Source organism: Aethalodelphis obliquidens, unplaced genomic scaffold (assembly GCF_003676395.1).
Source record: "Aethalodelphis obliquidens isolate GAN/ISIS:26980383/991018 unplaced genomic scaffold, ASM367639v1 scaffold86, whole genome shotgun sequence".
NCBI lineage: Eukaryota > Metazoa > Chordata > Mammalia > Artiodactyla > Delphinidae > Aethalodelphis > Aethalodelphis obliquidens.
Genome location: NW_020838030.1, coordinates 635,525 through 660,170, shown reverse-complemented (window position 1 = coordinate 660,170; position 24,646 = coordinate 635,525). Strand labels below are relative to the sequence as shown.

General features: G+C 57.4%; 1 protein-coding gene and 1 long non-coding RNA gene across 10 annotated transcripts in view; both read right to left on the bottom strand.

The window, feature by feature from the left end:
* Window positions 1–24,646, bottom strand: part of FBLN2 (fibulin 2) — a 74,892-nt gene that overhangs the window by 26,247 nt on the left and 23,999 nt on the right. For 7 of the 9 annotated variants that reach the window (XM_027093690.1, XM_027093688.1, XM_027093686.1 and 4 more), the window contains exon 2: window positions 22,447–23,765. In XM_027093690.1, the coding sequence (XP_026949491.1) occupies window positions 22,447–23,710 (1,264 nt within the window). In that variant the 5' untranslated portion in view covers window positions 23,711–23,765. Of the gene's footprint in view, window positions 1–22,446; window positions 23,766–24,646 lie in introns of those variants that run through there. The other 2 variants (XM_027093687.1, XM_027093689.1) reach the window with 1 other exon arrangement.
* Window positions 7,104–13,801, bottom strand: LOC113613197 (uncharacterized). The gene is made up of 2 exons (XR_003430104.1): window positions 10,889–13,801; window positions 7,104–7,280 (listed from the first exon to the last, which is right to left on the bottom strand). It is a non-coding gene; the product is annotated as an uncharacterized LOC113613197 (long non-coding RNA).

The following is a 24,646-nucleotide window of genomic DNA, read 5'->3' as shown; positions in this document are numbered from 1 at the left end:
AAAGACATAAATGGCCAACAGGTATGTGAAAAGGTGCTCAACATCACTAATCATCAGAAAAATGTAAATCAAAACCACAAAGAGATATCACCTCACACCTGTTAGAATGGCTACTATCAAAAAGACAAGAGATAGTAAGCGTTGGTGAAGATGTAGGAAAAAGGGAACCCTTGTGCACTGTTGATGGGAACGTAAATTGGTGCAGCCACTATAGAAAACGTTACGGAGGCTCCTCAAAAAAATTAAAACTAGAACTATCATACGATCCAGCAATCCCACTTCTGGGTATTTATCTGAAAAAAATGAAAATACTATCTTAAAAAGATATCTGCATCCCCATGTTCATCAAATTATTCACAATAGCCAAGACACGGAAACAACCTAAGTATCCATCAATGGATGAACGGATAAGGAAAATGTGGTGTACACACACACACACACACACACACACACACACACAATGGAATGTTATTCGGCCATAAAAAGGAAGGAAATCTTGCCTTTTGCAACAACATGGATGGACCTTAAGGTCATTATGCTAAGTGAAATAACTCAGACAGAGAAAGACAAATTCTGTAATATCACTTATATGTGAAATCTAAAAAAGCCAAACTCATAGAAACAGAGTAGAATGTTTGCCAAGAACTGGGGGAGAGCAGGTGGGAGGAACGGACAGATGTTGGTCAAAGGGCACACACTTGCAGTCACAAGACGAGTAAGATCCGGGATCTAATGCACCGCACAGTGGTTATAGCTAACAACTTGAGAGTTCCAACGAGAGCAGGTCTGAAACGCTCTCGCCACAAACAAGAACAAGAGAAAATGGTAGCTGTGTGGGGTGACAGGTGTGTGAACGAACTTTATTGTAATAATCATTTCACTACACATGTGTATATCAAAGCATCACAGTGTACACCTTAAACTGACACAATACTATAGGTCAATTACATCGCAATACAGCTGGGGGAAAAAAGAAATAAAATCCACAAGCAAAAAGGAAAACCTTAATACAACCGACTGGATAAAAGTCTAAAATACCTGTATGGCAAAAGACAGCCCCAGTCTGATCACATCACTCACTTTCCAGTCTCCACACAGCATTTATCACTATGTGAAACCCTCGTGTTTATCTATGAGCTTACTTTTTCATTTGTCTGTCTCTTCCCCTACAACGTCAGAGTTGCGACTTGAGTCTCTGTGGCCCCTGAGAGTGACGCCACCATTCCAGGCTTAATCCTCTCTCATCACACTCCGTGCACATGGGGGTCTCACCTTGTTTGAATACCTCTGGTGGTGGGGATCTCGCTCCATTCAGGCAGCTTGTCCCTTTCTGCATAGCTCAGCTCAGAACGTCCTTTCTTTTACTGGACTGAACTTTTTCTCCCTAAGCCTTCTCCAAGACTGCCTTACAGAGATTAGGAGATTCCAACAGGCCCCTGGGTCTCAGCTAGATGACACGAGATGGGTGTCCTGTCAAGGGAACAGTAACGGCTGGAATGCACTGGTGCTCGCCACGAGCCAGGCGTGAGTCCAGGCACTTTCATCCCCACAGGTATTACGGTGAGTACCGCTGCTAGGCTCGCTCTAGACCAGGCGGGGAGTTAGAAGTCCCGAGCCTTAATTTCTCCTCTCCGGCCTCAGCTTCCTGTCTGTGCACGGGCAGCTTGATGCAGCCGGTCCTGGAAGCCCTCTCTGAGATCTAAGCACCAGCCTGAGGAGGCTCTACTTCCCTGTGGACTGAATGGGGCTCCCTTCCTGCCCCTCCCGAGCAGATGCAGGTTTCAGCCTGTGCTTGGCGGCCTGCCCTCCATTCTCTCCTGGCCTTTCCCATCCTGGTTTCCCCTCTTTCCAAACAAAGGAACTCAGGGGCGTGACCCCTTATGCTGGGGAGGCCACCCACTTGGAGCGGGAGTGGGAATCAACACAGGGGCCAAGGGCGGCGCTGCCCAGTACCGTCCAAGGCGTGTGAGAGGGGGCCGGGCAAAGCCCACAAGGTGTGTACCCCTGCTGCTCGTCCAGAGGCCCACCCCAAGGCCCCCTCCCTGCCCACCCCCTCCGAGGCCCCAGCCTCTGTCTCTCTCTAACCCCTCAGAGTTTGAGCCCCAGGGCTTCTTCTCCCATCCACGCCCCAGCCTGGCTGACCTCACCTGGCCGCCCTCCTTCATGTCCGTCTCCTGCAAACACACAGCTGGCTAAGCGACCACCACCGGGCAACCCCGGCAATCCCACAGCCTGAATCTGTTCAGCAGCCGATTTTGCCCGGACCACCTCTTCCCTGGTTTTCCCTGTGCCAACCTCAGGACCCTCCTGGGCCCATTCCTTCCTCCTCACCTCCCTCCTCCCATCCGTCACCTGCAGGGCCACCTCCAAAGTCACCCCTGTCACCACCTCACCCCTCACTCTGCCACCATCTCTTGGGCCCGAGAGGTACCCTGCTCCCCTGTGTCCTCCTCTGGTCCATCTTCCAGATGGCGTCAGAATGACCATTGACAAGTATGAATCAGACTGTGTCTCTCCACGGCCTACAGCCCCCCAGAGTCCCCCCTTTCTTTACCAAGACCTACCTGGTATGGCCCTGCGACCTCCCCACCGCGTCTCCTTTCTCACTCACTCTCTCCACTTGAACCCCTCAGGCTCTTCATGCCCCAGGGCCTTTGCACGCACTGTACGTTCTGCCTGGAATCCTCTGCCCTTTCCCTGAGCCCTGCCCGACCCCCACTCTCTACAGGGCTACCCTTGTTTGGGGCTCTCATCTCCTCAGGCAGGATGTCCCTGACTTTTGAATCTAAACTAACCTGCACCCCAACCCTCGTTGCAGCACCCTACTTAGTTTTGCTCATAATGCCCTGGCCTTCGCCAGCTCAGAGTCATCTCGGGGATCCCTGTGGCCCACGGACCCCACTGGAAGGCCACTGCCCTGCAGGATAAAGCACCCCTGCCTGGAGCGACAATCGGGGCCCTCACAGCACAGCCCAGACTCACATCTCAGCACTTATTCCACCAGCTAGCAGGCTTCTCTGTGCACCGTATCTTTGCACAAGCCGCGCCAAGCTGGGAACGCCCTTCCTCTACCCTGCCTAACTACCCAGCCTTAACAAGCCAGCCTGCACACCACTCCCTGCCTCTCCATCCTCTGTGGTCCCGCCAGCATCCACCTCCGTCCCGGGCAGAACAAACAGCCCCTCGTCCAGCCTCATTCACAGCAGCACTTGGTACATATACAACATCACTGCCAGGGACATGCCAGCCTCAGACAGCAGAGGGACAGGGTCTCAGGGGCCAAGAACGGTTCGCAGTCATTTCAGGGTCCCCAGTGCCCGGCACAGACCTAGTACTTGATAAACCCTGGGGCTGGGTGGAGCACACCCCAGGCCCGTGGTGTATACCATCTCATGCAAAGCTCACATGGACAACATGAAATCGGTCAATTACCTTGATCTCCCAGATGTATAAATAGCGATCTAAGGGTTTAAGATACACAGCCCCATGGCACAGACTTAGGAAAAGGAGGGAGAAGAACTTTACACGCACACACATCACCTCCACACAGCAGTTTCTACCGAGTCTCAGAGGTGAGCCTGGGCGTGTCTGACCCATCACCGTGAGCACTGGTGTTCAGCCAGGGCACCCCTCCCTGCCTGGGGGACGTAGCCAAGTCACTGACCCTCAAGCCTCTGTGCCCTTGCCGGTGAAATGGGCAAATCACCCCTCCCGCCCGCATTTCACAAAGTGGGGAGGGGAGAAGCCAGTGTCGGGCAAAGGACAGGAGCTCAGTAGGCAGTACCGCCCCACCCCTGGCACAAAAAGGTGTTTGGTGACTACTCTTCAGTTAATTACTTAATTACAGAGGGACAGGCTGATAAAACGATGGACAGGACGGTAATCCCTCCAGAAGAGGCAGGAGCGGCGTCCAGCAACCCCTCCCTGCTCTGCTCTGGGTTTTCATGGACTCCCCCATTTCTGCTCACTTTGCCTGCACTCGGCCAGAGGGAGCATGGCCTTCCTTGCCTGCCGGTTAGGCACGAGCACCGTGGCCAGTGAGGTGAAGGCCGCCTCCCACTGTGACAGCTGCAGGCTGGCTGGCAGGCTCTCACCAGCCTCGTGGGTGACCCGGGCCGGGATCAGCCTGGCTCCCAGATGCATCCCCACAGGCTGCCCCTCAGCCAGGACACCAGGCCCCACCAGCCAGACAGCACGACCTTGACTCTGGCAGGAGTCCCACCTCTGACACCCCTGAGGAGCGGAGGGAGGATAAATCCACTTTGGAAGATGATCTACCATCATCCAGGAAAGCGGAGACACGCAAACCCGATGACGTGGTGATTTCACCCCCAGGTCCATGCCCAGGAGAAACGGGCACCCGTGGTCTCCACCTGGGGACCCACAAGCAGTAGCTCCAAACTGGAAATAACCGGAGCGCCCAAGGACAGGAAAAGGTGGCCACTAGGACATGACCAGGCCGTGCAAATGGGCGCGCGGTAACCACACGGCGAATCACGGGGACACGGCCCCAGGGGAGAAGCAGTCACAGAAGGACACTGTGCACTGCCTTTCATGTGAAGTTCAAACCCAGAGAAAAGCAAAACACCTGTTGAGGTGGTAAGAACTCGTGCTCACGGAAGCCAGGACAGTGGTAACCAGGGAGGAGGTCAGGGCAGCCATGGCTTCTGTCCCCAGGGCTGGTGCCTTGGGGGGTGCCCTTCCTTAACTGTTGAGACAGTCCCTTATGCTCTTCTAGTCACAAATACTCCATGACAAAAATATTACCGGAAAACGTAGTAGGATTAGAAAATTCTAAGACTAAAGAGGCAAACAGCCTTTTAAAAATGTGACCCAGGGCTTCCCTGGTGGCGCAGTGGTTGAGAGTCTGCCTGCCGATGCAGGGGACGTGGGTTCGTGCCCCGGTCCGGGAAGATCCCACATGCCACGGAGAGGCTGGGCCCGTGAGCCATGGCCACTGAGCCTGCGCGTCCAGAGCCTGTGCTCCACAACAGTGAGAAGCCTGCATACCGCCCCCAAAAAAAAAAAAAAAAAAAAAAAAAAAGTGATACAAGCCAGACACAAAAGGACAACTATTATATGATTCTACTTATACAAGGGCCCTAGAATAGGCCAATTCCCAGAGACAGAAAGCAAAATAGAGGTTACCAGGCCCAGGGATGGGGGAGGGGGAGTTAGTGTTTAATGGGGACAGAGCTTCACTTTTGGGAAGATGAGAAAGTTCTGGAGATGATGGTGGTGATGGCTGCACAACAGCGTGAATGTTCTTAACGCCACGGATCAGTACACTTAAAAATAGTTAAAATGGCCAAATCTATGTTATGTGTATTTTACCACAATAAAGAGAAAATAATGCATTGAAGTGTAAACACAAAAAAGTGACCCAGCGCTTCCCCTTCTAGAAATCTAATGGCTGACAGACGTGCCGTGGGCACAAACACGTAAGTCACGGATCCTGGCTGCGTCCGAATTTGTGACAGCAAAGATCCAGAAACAACCAACCCCCATCGACAGGGCAGTGATGAAATGATTGGTGTTACATCCGCCCAATCTCACGCCAGTGTTAAAAAGAACGTGTTAGATCTTCACTCACTTCTGTGGAACAGTTTCCAAATATATCACAAAGAATGAAGAAGACAGGCTCAATGCTGAACAGTATGTATACTAAGTCACCGTTGGTCTTTTTTAAAGTAACACGTGGACACACGTGGAGGATTTCTAGAAGGAGGTCCCAGAAACGGGTAGCAGCGGGTGTCTCAGGGAGGGACCGGGCCCTGGGGAGGGAGGGAGCAAGCTGACATCCACTGTTTACCTCTTTTGTATCTTTTATGTGTTTTCCTTCCCGTGGGCAGGTATTACCTATTCAAGAAACATGCTGTCATAAAAAGATCCTGAGATTCCAGGGAATCTAACCTCCTTTGATCACAGGCAGTGGGTGCCCAGAACAATCCGACCTGGAGGTCATGACCCCTCTAGACAGTCCCCTCTCCCGGACATCAGAGCCCGAAAGAATGGTGGTTTCGGAAATGCTGCAAAAAACACTACACCTGCGGGGTGATGAGCGGCCACCTCCCCCAGCACCCTGTTTGGACAGGATGTTTGCGGGGCCTGAGCAAACACCCCAGGGAATGCTGCAGCTCTGATGTTCTGTACTGCGGGGGGGGGGCGGGGAGGGGGCGGCGGCAGGGTTGTCACCCGCAGGCCCTGGTGGTGCCGGGAGTCCTTTTACAATGACTAGAAGATGGACAAACAAGAAGGATCCTGAGCGTTGCCTTCCTGCCCCGGGACCCCAGACACAACGGCTGAGAGCCAGCAGGAAGCTGCTGGGCTGAGCCCACCTGCTGGGCCCACCCAACCTAGCCCCTTAGAGATGCCTTCATCCATCACCCGGGGCAGGACAGCCCCCAGCAAATGGGCGCGCAGGGCAGCACACCCTGCCCTTTGCAGCACCTCCCCCAGCCTAGTTTCCTCGTAGGGGTGTTGACTGGCTCCCTCCCCCCGCCCAAGTCAGCACCCCGCCCACCTGCTCACCACCCCAGCCCGGCCTGGGAGGCGCTGGGCCACCCTGGCTGACTAGCTGGACCTCTGGCCTGGCCGAGCTGCCTGGTGGGCCCCAACCTGCAGCCACGGCACCTTCCCTCCAGCTCTAGGAAGAGGGTCCTGTCCCCACGACGGTTTTACAGGTGAGCAGGCAACAGCCCGGATCACATGCCCCAGCCAGGGGCAGCCACATGACCAGATATCAAAAATGACTGGAGGACTCCAGTTAATCGAGGCAGTGTGCAAAGACAGCCTGACAACAGAACAGAACAGAGAGGCCAGAAAAGACCTACTCATCTCCCTTGGTTCCTGACTAAGGTAACAGTGCAGTGGGGGAAGACGGTCTTTACCACACCCAGCATGGGGGCAATTGAACATCCACCTGAAAAAAGACTGGGCTCTGACTCCTACTCACACCGTCCAGAGAAACAAATCTAAATGTGATCTAATGCGAAAGGTGAAACAAGTTAAAATGTCTAGACTGTAACACAGGAAAATATCTTCATGACTCTGGGGCAGACAAAGATTTCTTGAAAAGGACACAAAATACAATAACAGAAAAGTAAAGATCAGTAAATTGTATTTCCTTAAACCTCGGAATCTGCGTTCCTCAGAAAAGACAGCATGTGCAAGGTGCTCATCAGGAAACGTCCTCACGAGAGTGGAAAGAAACGTCAGAGAGCGAGACAAGGCACTTGTGATCCAACAAAAGACGCATCCTCAGAATCTATCAAGAACTCCTAGAAATCGGCAAGACAGAGAAACCTGATTTAAAAACGGGCAAAGAACGACAGAATCCCAACAGTAACATGAGAGCGTGTTCAACGTAGTAAGTTATGAGGGAATGAAAATTAAAACCACAGTGAGATCCCACTGCACAGCCATCAGGTTGGCGACAGTGAAAAACAGACCACATCCAGTGTCGGCAAAGACTTCCACTCATGGCTGGCGGGGACGGAAACTGGTGAGGCTTCGGAAAACCGTTTGGCAGCGTCAGCTAAAGCTGCCAAACCCTCCAATACAGCAATTCCACTCCTGGTAAATACCCGACAAATTCACACAGGATGTCCACAGCCCCTGTATTAATCACAGCCCCACACTGGAAACAGACCAAACCTCCAGCCACACTAGGACAGATCAATAAACCATGATTTATTCCTACAATGGAAAAATGAAGAGCAACTTTTTTAAGTGAATTACTGCTACACGCAAAAGTCTGGATGAGTCTCAAACACAGGATCTTGAGCTAAGGAAGTTAAACGCAAGCAAAATCACACCATATGGTTCCCACTACACAAAATAAATTCAAGAATAGGCAGGAGTCACTGATGGTGATAAAAGTCAGCCTCGTGGTTTCCGTGAGGGGTGGGGGGCAGTGGGGGGAGGGAGAGTAGAATTGGCTGAGAAGGGACACCAGGAAAATTCTGGAGTGCTTGAGATGTTTTGTATCTTGACTTGAGTGGAGCTGCCTGGAACCCACTGAGCTATTTTAGGAAGAAGCGTGTGCTTTACATACATAATACTTTATAAAACTACATAATCAGATATAAAAAAAAATTTAAGGGAGGACTGTTATATTAATCTAGATTGAAAGATATTCAAGAGTATCTATAGTATACTTTAATAAATACTTTCCAATAGAAGGAAATTCAAGAGAAAAAACAACCAAATAGGAACCAAAAAAGATCTCACCACCCCTGATAAAATATTACTTTACTAAACGGGCTATACGTTACACTTTGCGGGCAAGTGGAGAATACAAACATGGCACAAGGGAACTGGCAACTGTGGCAGGTGTAGGATCACAGTATGCAGTAATACAGGAGATGTCTTTATTTCTCCGTTGCGACACACCGTGTCAAGGCTGAAATGTTTCCATCACGCACACGTGCGCACATGCCCGCGCACACGCTGTATCTCAAACCACAGAGAAAGAAGAGCAAGCACTGGACCGTTACGGGGCTGAGACTTCTTCCCTGAGCCCCCTGCCCTTAGAGGGTCTGTCCCAGCTGCCAGGTGGCGGCTGGGGTCCCAGGTGGGACTCTGGGATGCTGGTGCGCTGCGGCTGGTGAAGCCGCAGTTACGAGAGGACTCGACGGCGGGCTTTGCTCATGTGGAGGAGCCCTGAGGCCCCACGGTGCTTGGCTTCAGGCTGGTCCCCGGGAAGCTTTGGGAGGTGGGGTGGTGAGGGTTGGATCACCCATGCACAGGCCCTACCCTCCCTCCATGGCCTCCCAGGGAGCAGGGGGTGTGCGTCTGTCATGGGCATTTTAATAGGCTACGTCTGTTGGTACTTTCACAATCAATGAGAAAAGCCGCTTGTACACAAACAGGCTGCCCTGATGCGGAGCAGCGCCAAGACTTGCGACAAGCTCAGCTCTGTTCAAGAGGACTATGCGGCCCTGGCATCTGGGTTAGAGGATGCACCCCAGAAAGAGTCACCGGCCACATGGAACCCGCAGGCAAATGCTGAAAAACTGAATGGGACCAGCCTCATTTTCTTAGAAAATAACTTCCCCAGCACAAGGACAGAATAAAGAGATTCAAGTACTTAGACACAGGAGTGGACAGCTCACATCCTAAGAATGAACGAGTCACCGGGAGATCAGTCTAGAATCACACCATTGCAAGCATCCTTCTACCACAGAGCGTGTGACCGAGGCTGGATGCCCATCAGGCGGGCCTTCACCTAAAAGGAGAGCTGTCCCTCCCTCCGCCAGGCTCACTCCGCCGCCAGTCATGTCCACCCCCTGCTGTGCTCCCCAGGCCTCCGCAGACCCCCAGCCCCACCCAGCACAGCCTTCCAATGTAACTCACACTTCACACAAACCAAACGTGTGGACTTCCAGAACTTCACCAAGACACTTGGGACGCATTCTGTTCCTCCTCAAAAAGAACTGCGAATTTCCTCCCTTTCATTATTAGTTGAAGAAACCGCGGCCACCCCCGACTATGCTACGGCTCAAACCAGAGTCTGATGGCATTTCGCTTCTTGGGATAGCGCTTTGTTTCATACGTGAATCTTGTAAATGACTTAATTCTATTTAACTGTTCTTTCCAGATAGTTTAATTTAATTACCAGTGCATCGTACATGCACACAGTTTAATAAGAGATGATGTTTAACGTTAAGGCAATTTTGGTTTTCCCGGGCCAGTATTTACTATAAGAGAAATGTAAACATAACCTTATTTCCCACCTTAATGAAAGTGATTGGTTAAAAAAATACAAAAGTTGAAAATATCACATAAAAAACTGGACATCGGGCTTCCCTGGTGGCACAGTGGTTGAGAGTCCTCCTGCCAATGCAGGGGACGTGGGTTCGTGCCCCGGTCTGGGAGGATCCCACACGCCGCGGAGCGGCTGGGCCCATGAGCCATGGCCGCTGAGCCTGCGCGTCCGGTACCTGTGCTCCGCAACGGAAGAGGCCACAACAGTGAGAGGCCCACGTACCGCAAAAAAAAAAAAAAAAAAGAAACTGGACGTGTTTTTTTTCTCCTCTTAGAGGCAAACAGGAAGCAGGTCACCAGTGTGGCTTCCTGTGAAGCCCCAGGTGGTATCACTGGGCCGGGCGGTGGCAACATGGAAATCCTGCCTGGGGAACAGGCAGTGGGCTCACTGGGGTCAGGCATCAGATGAGGCGGGGGGTTGGGTGGGAGGGCTGTACTGGCCAGGGGTCTGGGGGCGGCAAGTCTGTGACCTCAGGCTCCTAGCGTTCCCAAGTGGGATGCCATGCGGCCAGGTTGGGGCTCTTCTAGCCCAACTTCCCAGGGACCCCACGCAGCAACTTTCCATTTCTCTTAAGCCACATACCTGGGCCACAGCCCCAACTAGACCTTGACCAGACCTCTTCCCCTCCCCACCCCAAATATCTCCATCCTTTGTCCCACTCCCCCTGCAGCCTGCAGAGTGGCTGGTGAATATTCAAAGTGAAGCAATGAGCCCCAATCAAGGGGCCCAGGAGACCCCCCCACACTGAAGACCCTAAACTGGGTGTAGGTGGAAGCAGAGCTAGGAAGCCAGAACCTGCTCTGCTTCCCACTGGCTGAGCCATCTCGGGCAACACCCTCGGCCTCTCTGTTCCTGCATCCGGGCTTCAGGGGCCATGCAATGGCAGACAAGGAATAGCGAGACCTTCCCAGGTGATCACCCACCACCCCCCCGCTGCCCACCTGCCAAGTGAGGCCAACCCAGGGGGGGAAAAACAGAAGCCTGGCCGATCATTTTCCGCCTCCGGCCCGGACCTCTTCCTAAGGCACCTCCCCTCCCCTGGGGGTCAGCGAGTGGCTCCGACACTTCCAGGATGGGACTGACCATAAGCCACCCATCTCAGGAAGCACGCTGCCGCACCTGGGCCTGGGAGGTGGAGTCCTGTAGATCCCGGTGCCTCCGCAGCCACCAAACCTGCCGTCCCAGATTCACCTTCCACCCCGCCCACTGCTGATGGAGCCTGGCGCCCACTCAGGCATGGCCACCTCTATGTAAGGCCACAGCTCCCCTCCAGGCCTGGGGAGACAGCTCCCACTGCTGCTGTGCCCTCACCCTGCAGTCCCCTCTGTGACTCTCTCCAGGGGCTTTCAGCCTGTGCCACCTGTTTCCTGGGCTTCGACTCTGCTGGGCAGGGAGGTCTGGGGGGGGGAGCACACTGGCCTGGGAGTCGGAACTTCGGGGACCCCACCCTCGGAGCTCGCTGTGAGTCTCTGCCAACCCCCTGCCTGCCTCTGGGCCTCTGCGACCCAGACGTATAACGAGAAGCAGCTGGCGCTCCGTTGAGTCTAAACTGGCAGCAAACCAGTGCCCACTTCATGCTTTACTGAGGCTTTGATATACGTGAATTAGTTGCCAACATTTACAAACGGGGAGATTTTATATAAAATTCCAGATCCTAGGCTTCTTTCGAAAAACTTAAAGTGATGGGCCACGCTGGGCCCCCAACTCCAGGGCGACAACTGGAGCCAGGGAGCGGCTGCAGCTGCATCCTCATCCCCACGACCAGCGGCTCCCCTCCACCAACTGCCTCACCGGGGGCACCTGGCTTTGCTCCCTCATCGCGTCCGTCCCAGGCCTGCGCGTCACAGCAGGCACCCCCACCCCGGGCAGGAGTGTGCTGGGCGGGGAGGTCTCCACCCTTCTGGTGCCCACTGCATTCCCAGCACCCGATACAGTCTGGCCCAGAGCACGGGGCCCATGAACTGTCATGAATGAGAACTCAAGTGGGGCAGGGAGTGGGGGTCTGGAAGGGAGACAAGACAGCTTGTCTCCTTCTCGCCCCGCCCACCCCGTCAGCTTCTGGGAGCACTGGGCCCAGGCAGGCAGGCTCCCCCCAGCCAGACTGGCTCGTTCTGCTCCCCCTTCCCTCCACCATATGGACCCCAGAGAACCCCAGAATCTCAGCCTCTGGGGCTGGGGGCCTGCCAGCCCTGCCCTGGGCCCTGTTTTGCGCTTCCTGGGCTGGGGACACAGGGCAGCCCTGGAGCCTCGATCTGCTGACAACAGGAAAATACCTACTCGTGCCAGGCAGCTGGGCAAACCCTGGGAGGTGCTGGGGCAAAGGCCGAGAGTCAGTGGTCGACAAACATCTGCTTCGCTGCCCTCAGTTACCTCCCTGTGCCTCAGTCACCTCCGCTCTGAAATGGGCATAATGACCGTCCCCCCGCACATGGGTGTCACGAGGCTTTGACGCACTGATCGATTCACGTCCGGGGATGCCCACAGCCACGTGATAAAAGCCGCCCCTGCGAGAGTGAAGGAGGAGACCCTCCCCATTTCTGGGACGTCAGCCCCGCAGCTAGGCTGTGCAGCTGAAGGCGAGACCTCAGGAGGGGGCTGACTCCGCGGGCAGACGCTGGAACAAAGGCGCAGGGCAGGGACGGAACAGTGGAGGGGCAGCACCCCCTGCACACCTGGAGGCAGACGGAGTGACCGGCGGGGTGGGAGCAGGGGTGGGAGCAGCCAGCGAGCAGTTGAACACCCTCAACCCCACCACATGAGACCTGGCCCCTTTGCCTTTTCAACAGCGGGACAACTCCTGGCCACCAGAAAAGACCCACATCTGTTCACTTAAGCGAAAACAAATCCATGCCCCACCACCCAGAGTGCAGGGCCCTCGGGCAGGCAAAGGAAGGGGCTCACAGTCACAGCAGCTGCTCTGAGCCAGCTGACGTCCTCTCCCTACCCCTGTCAGTAATCCTGGGGGGACAGAGATTACTCTTCCATCTTGCAGACGCTGAGGCTCAGAGAGCGTGAGTCCATCACCTGAGGTCACACAGCCAGGGCAGCAGAGGCAGAGTTCACACCCACGGATTCACCCTCTGAGGACCAAGCTGGTTCATCCCCAGCACTTCTCGGCCCCAAGCCCGCTTTCCCTGTATGGAGACCCCGGAGTACACAAGGAGGGCCCAGCAGAGCCCCAGTCCACGCAAAGCTGACCTCGGCTAGACGGAAGTTCCTCCTAAAAGCTCCATTTGCTGCAGGACAAGGGACCCCGAGGCCACACAGCCCCTGGCCCGGCGCAGACGAGGTGCTGTCAGGCAGACGACGTTGACCCTCCCCCAGGGAAGGTCACAGCCCAGACTTCTGACCTCCAGTTCACGGAGGCACCCGGGATTCCGGAAGGCTCAGGGTGCAGGAGGCTGGGGTGGGGCAGCTTGGCTCAGCCTCGGGAGAGCCGCTCGGCATGTGAATGGGAAGCAAGCCGGAGCTCAGAGGCCGCCGCCCTCCTGGCACAGCCCCCAGGGCTGAAACCTCAGCGACCAGGACACCAGTGTAAAAGGAGCCCTGCTACGCGGCAGACCCCAGCACCTGAGGCCCGACACCAGCTTTCTCCCAGTGAGAACACGCTCTAGGAGGGAGCCCTCGGTAAGCCCACTCTACAGATGAGAAAACTGAGGCCCGGGGCAGTGAAGTGATTTGCCTAAAAGTCTCACAGAGAGTGAGGGGCAGAGCAGCCTCACCCTGGGGGAGCCTTGGACCAGGCCAGAGACGCCTGAAGCACCGAAGGACCTGGATCCAGAGCTGGGCCCACACTTACTCGCTGCTGGCCTGTGGGCCCATGTTCCCCTGGGAAGGGGAAGGGACTCGTGGTAAGGTCGTGTGGGGACTGAGATGAGGCACGAGGAGCACCGGCCGGGGCCGGGGGTAGCTTCACTGTCTGACCCCCCCATCCTCCTCCCTGCCTTTCCCACGTCCCCGGCGATGCCCATCAAGAGGAGCCCTCGGGGCTTCCCTGGTGGCGCAGTGGTTGAGAGTCCGCCTGCCGATGCAGGGGACACGGGTTCGTGCCCCAGTCCAGGAAGATCCCACATGCCGCAGAGCGGCTGGGCCCGTGAGCCATGGCCGCTGAGCCTGCGCGTCCGGAGCCTGTGCTCCGCAACGGGAGGGGCCACGACAGTGAGAGGCCCGCGTACCGCAAAAACAAAAAAAAAAAAAAAAAAGAGGAGCCCTCGACCCCGGGCTGGCCTCCTGACAGGCAGGCAGCCCAACGTGGAGAAAGCAGTGGCTGAGCCAGTTCTAAGCCTGGGCCCAAGAGTTCCTGTGCGCGTCTCATCTTTCACTCTGAGCCCTGTTTCTGCGATGGGAACGAGTTCGTGGAGCAGAGGCAGCCGCCCTGGCAGAGGCTGTCCCAGACCAGCCACTCCCAGCAGCCACTCCCAGCCTGGGGCAGCAAGCCCGGCTGACCTGTGGACTTGGGATCAACAAGAAACGCCTACTGTGCGCCCCAGACGTTCTGCAGTCGCCTGCGACTCGCACTACTGAGGCAAGAGACTATTCGTTCCATGACCGGGGTGTGTCCCCGGCAGGAAGGACAGGAGCGGGTTTGGCGAGAGGGCAGAAAGACCACCCCCCACGCCCACGTGCTGCTGGCGGGGGTGTGGCCAGACTTGCTGGGGAGCCCACAGCCAAGGCGGGGGCAGGGGCGTGGGGGGGAGCAGGGCACACTCACAAACTAACGCCCCTGCAAGACAGCTCCCACCAGCCAAGGTGGGAACATCTGGCTGCCCCTGCTCGGTTTTCTCCCTAGCGCTTCTCACCATGCAACACAGATTTTACGTAATGAATGACTGTGTGCCCCCTGCCCCTGCCCCGATCCCACGGAACACAAGCCTCGTGAGGGGTACCAACTTCAACCATTTTGATCACGGCTGTATCCCTGGCACCTACAGCTGTGCGGTAGGCACTCAATAAATATTTGTTGAATAAATAACCTGGGGAAACAGGCATTCCCATACACGGCAGGTGTGAGCAAAATCTGGTACACCATCGATGGAGGTGAGCTGGCAAGTACCGCGTTTTAAGTAGGCATCCTGTGGCCTCTGCAGTGGAGCCCATGGCAGCCAGCACCTCCCCAGAGAAAAGTGGGCAGACGACCATCAAAAGACTGGTACGGCAGGTGCATGGCAACGCTCTTCCTAACGGTCCAGGCTGGAAACAACCCCACAGCCCTTGGCAGGAGAAGGAGCCACCAAACTGGGGTCTGACCATACCATGGGGCAGCTCTCAGCCACGAAGAGGACCAACCACGGAGCCCAGAGCATGTGGACCTAGAAATGCTGTGCTGAGCACAAGAAGCCACACACGAGAGCAGACTGCATGGCCCCATTTACGAAAGTCCGAGAGCCAGTCACAGTCAGGGAAGCGGTTCTCGGGACGGGCACGGAGGAGGGGACCTGGGTTGTCTCGGGATGTTTCACGATCTGAGTGCCGAGCACACGGGGTGTTCCTTTGTGAAATGTATTACTGATTTGCATGCTTCTAATAGGTTCTCCTGGTTACACTTGCATAAATGGCTTACAGAGAGAAAATAAAGGAACGCATGTGCACACAGACCCAGAGATTCCACACCAGGTGCAGCAGGAAGCCATTCACTGCCAGCAATGGACACAACGCAGCATCCGTCTGCCAGGACAGTCAGTAACAGCTGGGACGTGCACACAGCGGAGCCCTGGCTGGTAAAGGGAGCTCCCCACGTGCCGACAGCGGGAGTCCCAAGGGGGGCTGTTCACGGAGGAAAGCACAGGACAGAAAGGTGTGCACAATATGCTATATGTGAGAAAAACAGTGCACACACCTGCACGCTTGCCGTCGTAGGACCTGTGGTTCCCAAGTGTGGTCCTATAGGCCCTGAGGGTCCCTGGGACCTAATCGAGGACCCACGGGATCAACATTATTTTCAGAACAACACTGCAACACTGGTTGCCTCCTTCACACCCTTTCTCCTATGAGCATACAGTGGAGTCTTCCACACACTATGTGACTTAGTAATGATGTCATCACTTCGATGGCCAATGGAATGCGTACTTGTGTATTCTCTGTTTTCTAGAATTTTCTAAAGTAAACTCGTGAAAAGATGCTCAACATCATTAGCCGCCAGGGAAGTGCAAATTAAACCTTCAGTGAGATACCACTTCACACTTCACACGCTAGGACGGCTACATTCAAAACGACAGACGATGACAAGTGTTGGTGAAGACGTAGGGAAGCTGGAGCCCTTGTGCGCCGTGGCTGGGGATGTAACATGGTGCAGCCGCTGAGGATGACAGTTCGGTGTTTCATCTTATGGTCACACACAGAGTTCCCAGATGACCCAGCAATTCTGCTCCTGGGTACGTTCCCAAAAGAAATGAAAACATACGTCCACACAAAAGTATGTCATGAATATTAACAGCAGCAGTGCTCGCAATAGCTAAAAGGTGCAAACACAGTGTCTGCCACCTGGTAAATGAATAAACAAAATGGGGCCCATCCACACACTGGAACGTCCGCCATGGAAAGGAATGAAGCACTTATTCGTGCTGCAACGTGCAGGGGGCTTTGAAAGCGTTACGCTTGGCGACGGAGGACCGTCCACAAAGGCCACATATTGTACGATTCCATGTCCAGGAATGTCCAGAAAACGCAAATCCATAGTGACAGGGAGTAGACTGGAGGCTGCTGGGGGCTGGGAGGAGGGAGTGGGAGGTGGCTGCTACCGGCATAGCAGTAGGGTGACAAGAATGACCTAGAATTAGATTCTGACGATGTTCTCACGACCCTGACAAAAACTACTGAACTGCACACTTTAAATGGGAGGGCTTTATGGTACATGAACAATAACTCAATAAAGCTGTCTAGGAAGGAAGGAAGGAAACACAGTTTTTAAAAATTAAAGAACCCCACCACAGGCCGAGCCTTGGCCCCAGACCCTCTCTATGGGGAGCAGCTGTGAAATGCAGCCGTAAGCTCTGGGGCAGCCAAAGCCAGGGGGCCCAGCTACAAGCCACTCAGACCCCCTCCTGCCCCACGCCCTCCATGGGAGCCACGAGCCCAGCCCCTCCCCTGGGAGCCTAGGGCCCCCTGCCCAGCTCTACTATGACCCCAGAAAAGCCTCCTCCCCTCTCAGGGTGCCATTTTCTCTTCCATAAAGCAGACCAAACAGTCTCTCTCAAGGTCGCCTCAGGGTGAAACTCAGCGCCTGACAGATGCCCCCAGCAGGGGACCCCGCTCTCCTCGGTTTTATCACCTTTAGAGCCCCCCCACCTCCCCGCAAGTCTGACAGTCAGGCAGCCCCTTCTCAGCTCCCCCAGTGTATGGCCCAGGGTACAGGGGCCTGGTGTGCCCGCAGCTGCCGATTTTCAACAAAAGCCAGAAAGCTGGAATTTATGGGAAGTCTTCCAGCTTCTAAATGTTTGCAACAAAATTCTAGTGCTTACAAAGATGCTCTGCAGAAAGAAGCTGACCGGTGACAGGGGCGTGCACCATTAGCAGAGCAGCAGACAGAGGTGGGACCAACCCCGGCTACGCGGGGTCGGTGAGGAAACCGGGGCTCAGAGGCATCGCGGCCCAGGCCCCAGGTCACACAACGAGCGCGTGTGAGCTTCGGCCCGGGACTCACCACGGGTGAGCAGGGGCTGCGGGAAGCCCAGGCCCCTCGTTTGTGGGCCCTGCTGCCCTCGGCAGAGCCTACGCTGCCCTGGAAGAGTCAGACATCCCAGGTCAAGGCCCGTGGGCTGGGGGTGAGGAGGGGAAGGGCCGGCTGGCCCACCTGCAAGCTCTCCTCGCAGGGCGCCCCCTCCCCAGGCCGCTTTGGGAGCCAGGAGCTCCTGTGGCTGATTCTGGCACACAGAACATGAGCTCAGGTGTCCAGACTCCCAGCCTGGCTCCCTCTGGTCCCAAGGCTGTGCTCAGGGACCACTCAGACCCCACACAAGCTTAAGTCTCCCACAGCTGAGCCTGGAGAGGAGAGGGGAGGGTCTGTAGGAATCCTCTGGGGAATAGGGCGAGGCTGGGCGGGTCTCCCTCTGCCCCCTGGAACCACAACCCAGTGATTCTGGGGGACCCTGGAGACCCCCAGACACTGAAGGCCCAGGGCTGGCTCCTGGGGCTGCAGGGTGAGGCGGGGAGAGCCTGCTCCTGTGCTCTCCTCCCTTCACCCAGAGGAAGTGCTGCATGACACAAATAAGATCCTGCCAGTTCCTGCCTAACACCTGCAGTGGCTCCCCACTGCCCTTGGGGAAGGGCCCAGATCTTCATCCTGAGGGTAAACACCATCGCCCTGGGCCTGGCCCCTGACCACTCCCCAGCCTCTTCTCACACCAGCTACACAGCCTCCTTTCAATCCAACTTCTTCCCTCCAGCTGCAGGGCCTTTGCACGTGCTATGCCCTCTGCCTGACGCACTCTCTTCTCTCTGCTCCCCACCTCTCACCCAGTCAGCAGCTCCTTGTGCTCAAACAGCACTTCCCCGGAAGACCTCCCTGATCCCCAGGGGAGTCCGATCCCCCAGACAGGCTCACAGAGCACAACCACCCCATTCCTCGGTCCTCGTCCTATGACTACCATGTTTTCTTCCCCACTAAACCATAATGTCCCGAGGGCAGGGGCAACACGGTCCATCTGGCGTCTGTCACAGCCCCTGCACACGCCGGGCACCAGACATGACTATCAGGGGTGAAGACATGAAGAAACGGCAGGGGCACCTGGATCCACCACTTCCTGCATGTGTGTCCGTGGGCAAGTGGCCCTATTCCTCTGCTGTGCACCAAGGGGGCGGCTGTGGTGATTAAAGGAGCCAGTGATCTCAGAGGGCTTACGATGGTGCAGGCACAGGTCATAAGCCAATATGGTGTCTGCAATTAATATACAGTTATTTGAATTTTAAAGCTTCTCTATTAACTGGAACGTCAAACCGTTCAAGTACCGCTGCCCCACGGGATCCGGTGATGTGAGGCCCCGAGGAAGGGGCTCCTTTCCTGCCACGGGGTCCTGGGGCCTGCAGGTTTTGCTGGAGCCCTTTTCCAGGAGAGGGGCTGGAACCTGCATCTTCTGAGGGCGACCCTGACCCAGGTTCCCACCCTTGTGGCCCAGGAGGGCGGGGGGTGGTCCCCAGCTCCCTCCATCGTGCCAGCCCTGTGGTAGAAGGCGCCCTCACAAGCCCCCTGAGGGACGACAGACGTCAGAGCCCTTCTCCCCGGCAGGGAGCCGGGCATGTGGCTTCCATTAGGCTCCATCTGGACATGCTCAGAGGCAGCCTGGATCCCTGGCACAGCTCCGGCTCAAAGACAGGACCCCCGCTGCAGCCAGGCCTGGGGCAATGGCTGGAAACCTCCTCCTCCACGCCCCAGGGCTGCCATGGCAACATGGCCGGGGGTCATTTCCGCCCCACGGTGCGCCTCTCAGCCGGCCCCACGGGCAAGCAGGACAAAGCTACCACCTCCCCAGTCCTCCCCACTGAGGGCCCCTTCATCCCTTGGGAACGCCCAGGGCTCCCCCTACAACAGCAGTCAGAAGGCTCTAAGGCCCTCACTGCCCCAAGGACGCTCGTCGGGTCCCTGACCCCCACCCAGCAGGCATCCCCTGGCCACCCTCCCCACTCCGTGTGCATGGTTGTGACCACGGACAATCTGTGTGGGCTCATCCATTACCGCCCTCCACCCCCATCAGACCCCAAAGGGGAGAGGCTGTGCCCACCCGGTTCACTGGACGGCCCCTGGTGCAGAGAGGGTGCTCTGCACCTATCTGCTGCAGAAACTAAGTGGGTGGATCGAGGAACAGATGGTGAATAGTGACGGCTAACATTTCTAATTACTCAGCAGTGCTAGGCCCCATGCCGAGTTTGAATGAGTTAGCTCATTTAATCCTCAAAACACCCCCAGGAAGCAGGGCCTTCTCTGCCGCTTCCAGATGGAGAAAATGAGGCACAAGGCGGAGAGCCGCTCGCCTGAATTACAGAGCACATGCGCTGGTGGGTGTCAGGTGGACACTGGGTGAGCAGAAGCAGGGAAGATGGACGGGGGTGGTGGACGGCAGCCAGCCTCTGCTTACATGGCCTGGGCCAACTCCTGGGTCCCATTTAAATTCACCCTGCCGGCCCACCTCTCCCAACTTCCTACATCTCCCTTTCCCCGAGCTCCAAGAAGCACAGCCTGTCCCTGCCCTGCTCTGGGCTTTGCATGGGCGGGGCCTCTGATGGGATGAGAGGCACTCAGTCAGGGGCCCCACCCCCAGGCGGCCTTCACCAACAGCCACACCCCAAAATCCATTTGAGAAACCCTGGGGCAGAGGAAAGAACCCGGGGCTCCTGAGAACGAAGCATCTCTCCAGGGTTCCAAGGCCCACACCACAGAGAGGCCTCTGGTAGCAAGGGGGCGGGTGATGGGGCCGGGGCCGGGGCGTGTCTATTTTGGAAACCCTGGAGGCTGCACGCACCATCCCCGGCGCCAGGCCTGCATGCCCGCCCGGGCACACGTGGACTTCATTACAGCCCCGCCCCCCCCCGCCCCGCCCCCTGCAGGCTCGGGGGCTGGGCGGGGAGGAGCCCCCGGAAGCCCCCCGCCCTGGTCCCCGCCGCCACCTCTCACCGGGTCAGCTGAAAATGAGAAGGAGCCCAGCTCCCAGCTTGTGGGCGGATCGAGTCACAGACGGGGCCGGGCACCTAGTAGGTGCTCAGCAAGGGCGACTTCTGTGCCCGTCCACCGAGAGCAGGATGGAAGGAGCCGCCGGGGCGGGGACCTGGGGGCTGGGGGAGCCTGCATTCTCGGCCTTAGCACACAGCGGTCGCCCAGCAAGGGCCATAGCTCTGGACACACGGGCCCCCTCCCCCAGGAAACCATCCCAGATGCCACCCGGGCAGCCCCCACTCACAGCCTATGGACCACACTGGCCAGTTCCTGCCTCCCAGCGGCCCATTAGGGCCTGTCCACAGTTGCTACCTAATAAGGGTCTACAGAGTGAATGACACAGGACTGAACAAGACGTGGACTCGCAGCTGTGGAGAGAGATATCTAGACACCCAGACAACTCCTAGGGCTCCCTCAGAGGTGGGGGCAGGGAGCTGCAGAGTGGGGATGGAGGAAGGGTCATACAAGACACAAAGACCCAGTGAAGGATTCCTGGAAGCGGTGCTGCCTGAGCTCACTGGGAAGAGTGTGAGCAAAGGGGTGGGACACAGGGGGATGACAGTGTAGGGTGCTCATGGGGTGGCAGAGAACTAGCACGAGGGGGGATGACTGGCAAAGGGGTGGCCAGAGAGCCCCCCCATTCCCTCATTAATTCACCCAATGTTTACAGAGCACCAACTGTGTACACAGCAGAGAAGATGGCAGATGGGGTCCCTCCACTCATGGCTCTAACATTCCACCGGCGGAGACAAAATTAAACAAGTAACGATGTGCTACAATGCCAGGTATTACTGGGAGGAATTAAAGCAGTGTAAGAGGAAGGTGGGGTGCTCTTTGACTGGGGTGGTCAGGGCAGGCCTCTCTAGGCAGGTACCTTGAACAGAGAGCAAATGGCAGGAAGAAGCGAACTTCATGGACACCTGGAAGAGCACTTCAGGAAGAGGCAGTGGCAAGTGCAAAGGCCCTGGGGCTGGAAAGTACTGGAAGGGGCCAGGAGGCCCGTGCAGCTAAGCACAGCGGAGGGAGAGGGTTGCTAGGTACTGAGTGTTTATGCTCCCACCTCCAAACTCATGCGTTAAAACCCTAATCCTCAGTGGGATGGTATCTGGAGACGGAGCTTGGGGAGAAAACTAGGTCTTGAGGGTGGAAGCCTCATGATGGGATTAGTGCCCTTCTAAGAAGAGATGCTGGAGAGCTTGCTCCACCTCTGATGTAACCCAGATGAGATGTGGCCTCATCTGCTCTACCAGGAAGCAGGCTCTCATCAGACAACCGATCTTAGACTTCCCGACTCCAGGGCTATGGGAAATAAACGTCTGCTGTTCAGCCACCCAGTCTATGTATTTCTGTTACAACAGCCAAAAGGGACAAGAAAAGGGTGAAGAGAAGGCCCGGGAGGCCCCAGGGTCAGGCTGTGCAGGGCCTGAGGCCCCTGAGAGGACTTCATGAGTAGGTGGGAGCCACAGCAGGTACTGAGCAGAGGAGGGACAGAAACCACTTGTATGTTAGCAGGACCCCTGGCAGGAAGGGGTGACAGACCCAGTACTGGGCTCTTGTAAGGAGCCCCCACAAGAGCCTGCATCCATTCTGCAGCCACCACAGAGGCCAAGAGCCCAGCATCCATGACCAGAGGCTACTGTCAGGGAGGTGTGAGCAGGCAGCTGTATCAGGGTTGTGAGCTCCCACTTCCTGCCAGGGCACCTGTGGACCCCTCTGCAGGGGCCCCCCAGCCCTGATAAGGTACATGTAAGAGGCCTTCGGCCACAGCCCTATCAGGTAGCTAGCACCTACCATGACAGGGACCCCACCCATCCACCCACCATGCTACCCCCAGAAGCTGAGCCAGGAGGAAGCCCCATCTCAGAGCCTCCAGCCCGGAGCTCAGGGGATGGCGCTGGCTGTCCCTGGCCTGGCCCCGCAGACCCAGCTTCCCCTGCTCCAGGCAGCTGTGCACAGACCTGGGCCAGGCTACAGAGCCCCGAGGCTGCCCTTCCCTGGGATGAGTGTCCCTGGAGAAACCAGGAAACAGGCTTACCTTCAGGGTCACCTCTGGGGACAGAATGGACAGAGTTGGGGTCTGTGTCTTCTTCTGGCCGAGAACGGGGCACAACCAGTGGCTGCTTGGGCACTTCCTGGGTGGGTGGGACGCGAGCCGCCTCCTGGTGAGGTGTGGTCAGGATGGCGTGGGTGCTGGGCTCTGCCGGGCGCTCGGGAGCGCTCTGTGTGGCCTGTGATGTGGGGACACTGGCCGTGCTTGACGCTGCAATGGGCCCAGCTCCCTCCTGCCCAGCACTGCGGGGGGTGGCCTGGGCCTCCGGGATGAGGTTCTCTTCGGGCCGTGCCCTGGCCTCTGCCGCCTCCTCTTGGACAGGGAGACCAGGGGCTGGACCTGCTGTGGGCCGTCCATCCAAGCCTCTGGGGCCACCTGCTGCCGGCTGCTCCCTGACTGTCAATTCCTCTCTGTCCTCCTGTCTGTCCTCCGTCACTCTCCTGGCCTTGGCCTGCACGGGGGCTGGGGGACCCAGGGCGGCAGCTGCCGTGGGCCTGGGGAGGGCAGCCGGCCAGCGGGTGGCCTGGATGGCTGAAGGTGGCTGACCCCCAGCTCCCAGAGCAGCCGGGCCCCCAGCGCCCGCCTGGAGCTCGCCCTCCAGGGCCGCCGCGGCCTCCGCCTCGGCCACCTCCTGGTCGTAGCTGTAGGGGTCTTCATAGTGTCGCTCAGGGTCACCCTCCTCGGCGTCAGAGAAGTTTCCAGGGGCGGCATCTCCGTGGCAATCGGGGAGCCGGTAGCAGATGAGCTCGCCGCCGGCGTCGGGACAGTGGCAGGCCCGGCAGGGTGACAGGTGGACCGTGTGGCCGGCGGCGTACTTGCGGCCGGAGTGGACGCAGCCCACCTGGCCGCACTGCGGGCAGCTGTCGGCCGCCACCAAGGCCTCGATGCAGTTGGGCGGCAGCTCCGGGCAGGGCATGAACTGGCAGCTGATCTTGCCACCGCCCGGCGGGCAGGAGCACTCGGTGCTGCCGAAGTCCACGAAGTAGGACTGGCCGGCGGGCACGCGGCCGCGCACGAAGCCACCCTGCAGGCAGTCGTAGTACTGGTAGCCCTCGCAGGCGCAGCCCTGCTGCATGCACGTGGCGCAGCAGGCACCCGGCTCCAGCGCCTCCTCGATGCAGTTCTCCAGCGGGGGGCACTCGACGCCCGTGCAGTCCTGCCCCGGGACCGCCGTGCTGGGGCTTGGGCCCAGGGCCAGGGCCACGGCCACGGCCAGCCAGGCTCCCACGGGCTCCGCGAGTGATGCCATGCCCCGCAGCCGGCCACGCGTCGCCTCCAGATCTACCGTTCTCTCTCACGAGGCCCTGGGGGAATCGGAAAGGACACGGATCAGCACCACGGGGCGGCCACAGGGGGACACGTGTGCACACCTGGCACACACACCGGCACGTGCGCACGGCTGGGCAGCCTCCCCACCTTCACTCACACGCATGCACTCGTCCTCACATCCCTACGCACACGCTCCCACTCGCACCTGCTCAGATGCACAGACAGGCACTGCCGTCGCTCAGGTGTTGACAGAGTTGCCAGCATGGCCCTGCCCAGGGCCGCTGACCCCCACTCTCACCTGCCACCTGACACGCGTCCCCGGGTAGGACCCTCAGCCGACGGTCCCGCACACACTCACACTGTCACATGCATTCTCCAGGCACATGGCTGGCACGCCTGGGGCATCGGGGTCTCACGCCCTCTGTGGCAGGCACGCAGAGGCTGGGTTACAGCCCTCCAGGCACAGTTACATGCGCTGTCTCACCCACAGCCTCACCTATGTGCCGGGACACCACGAGTGGTCTCACACACACAGTCACCAGCGCCCAAACAGTTTCTCTCCCCCCGAAACCCAGCTTGATCCCCAGCCATGCACCCAGAGTCCCGTGGCTGCCAGCCAGAGGGCAAAGCCAAGTGGACACTGGGCAGGAACCAGGCCCTTCCAGGCCTCGGCACACAGCCAAGCCCCCTGCCGTGGCCCTCGGACCCCAGGGCCCAGGAACACCCCCTAACAGATCCCCTTGCACTGCAAGTTATGCTGCAGGGGAGCCTCCTGCCAACCTCCTCAGATGCCTCAGCAAACAATACCACCGTTCCCAGAATTATCCTGGACACCCGCTGTCCCCCGCACGTGTGCACGCGCGCGCGCGCACACACACACACACACACACACACACACACACACACACACACACAC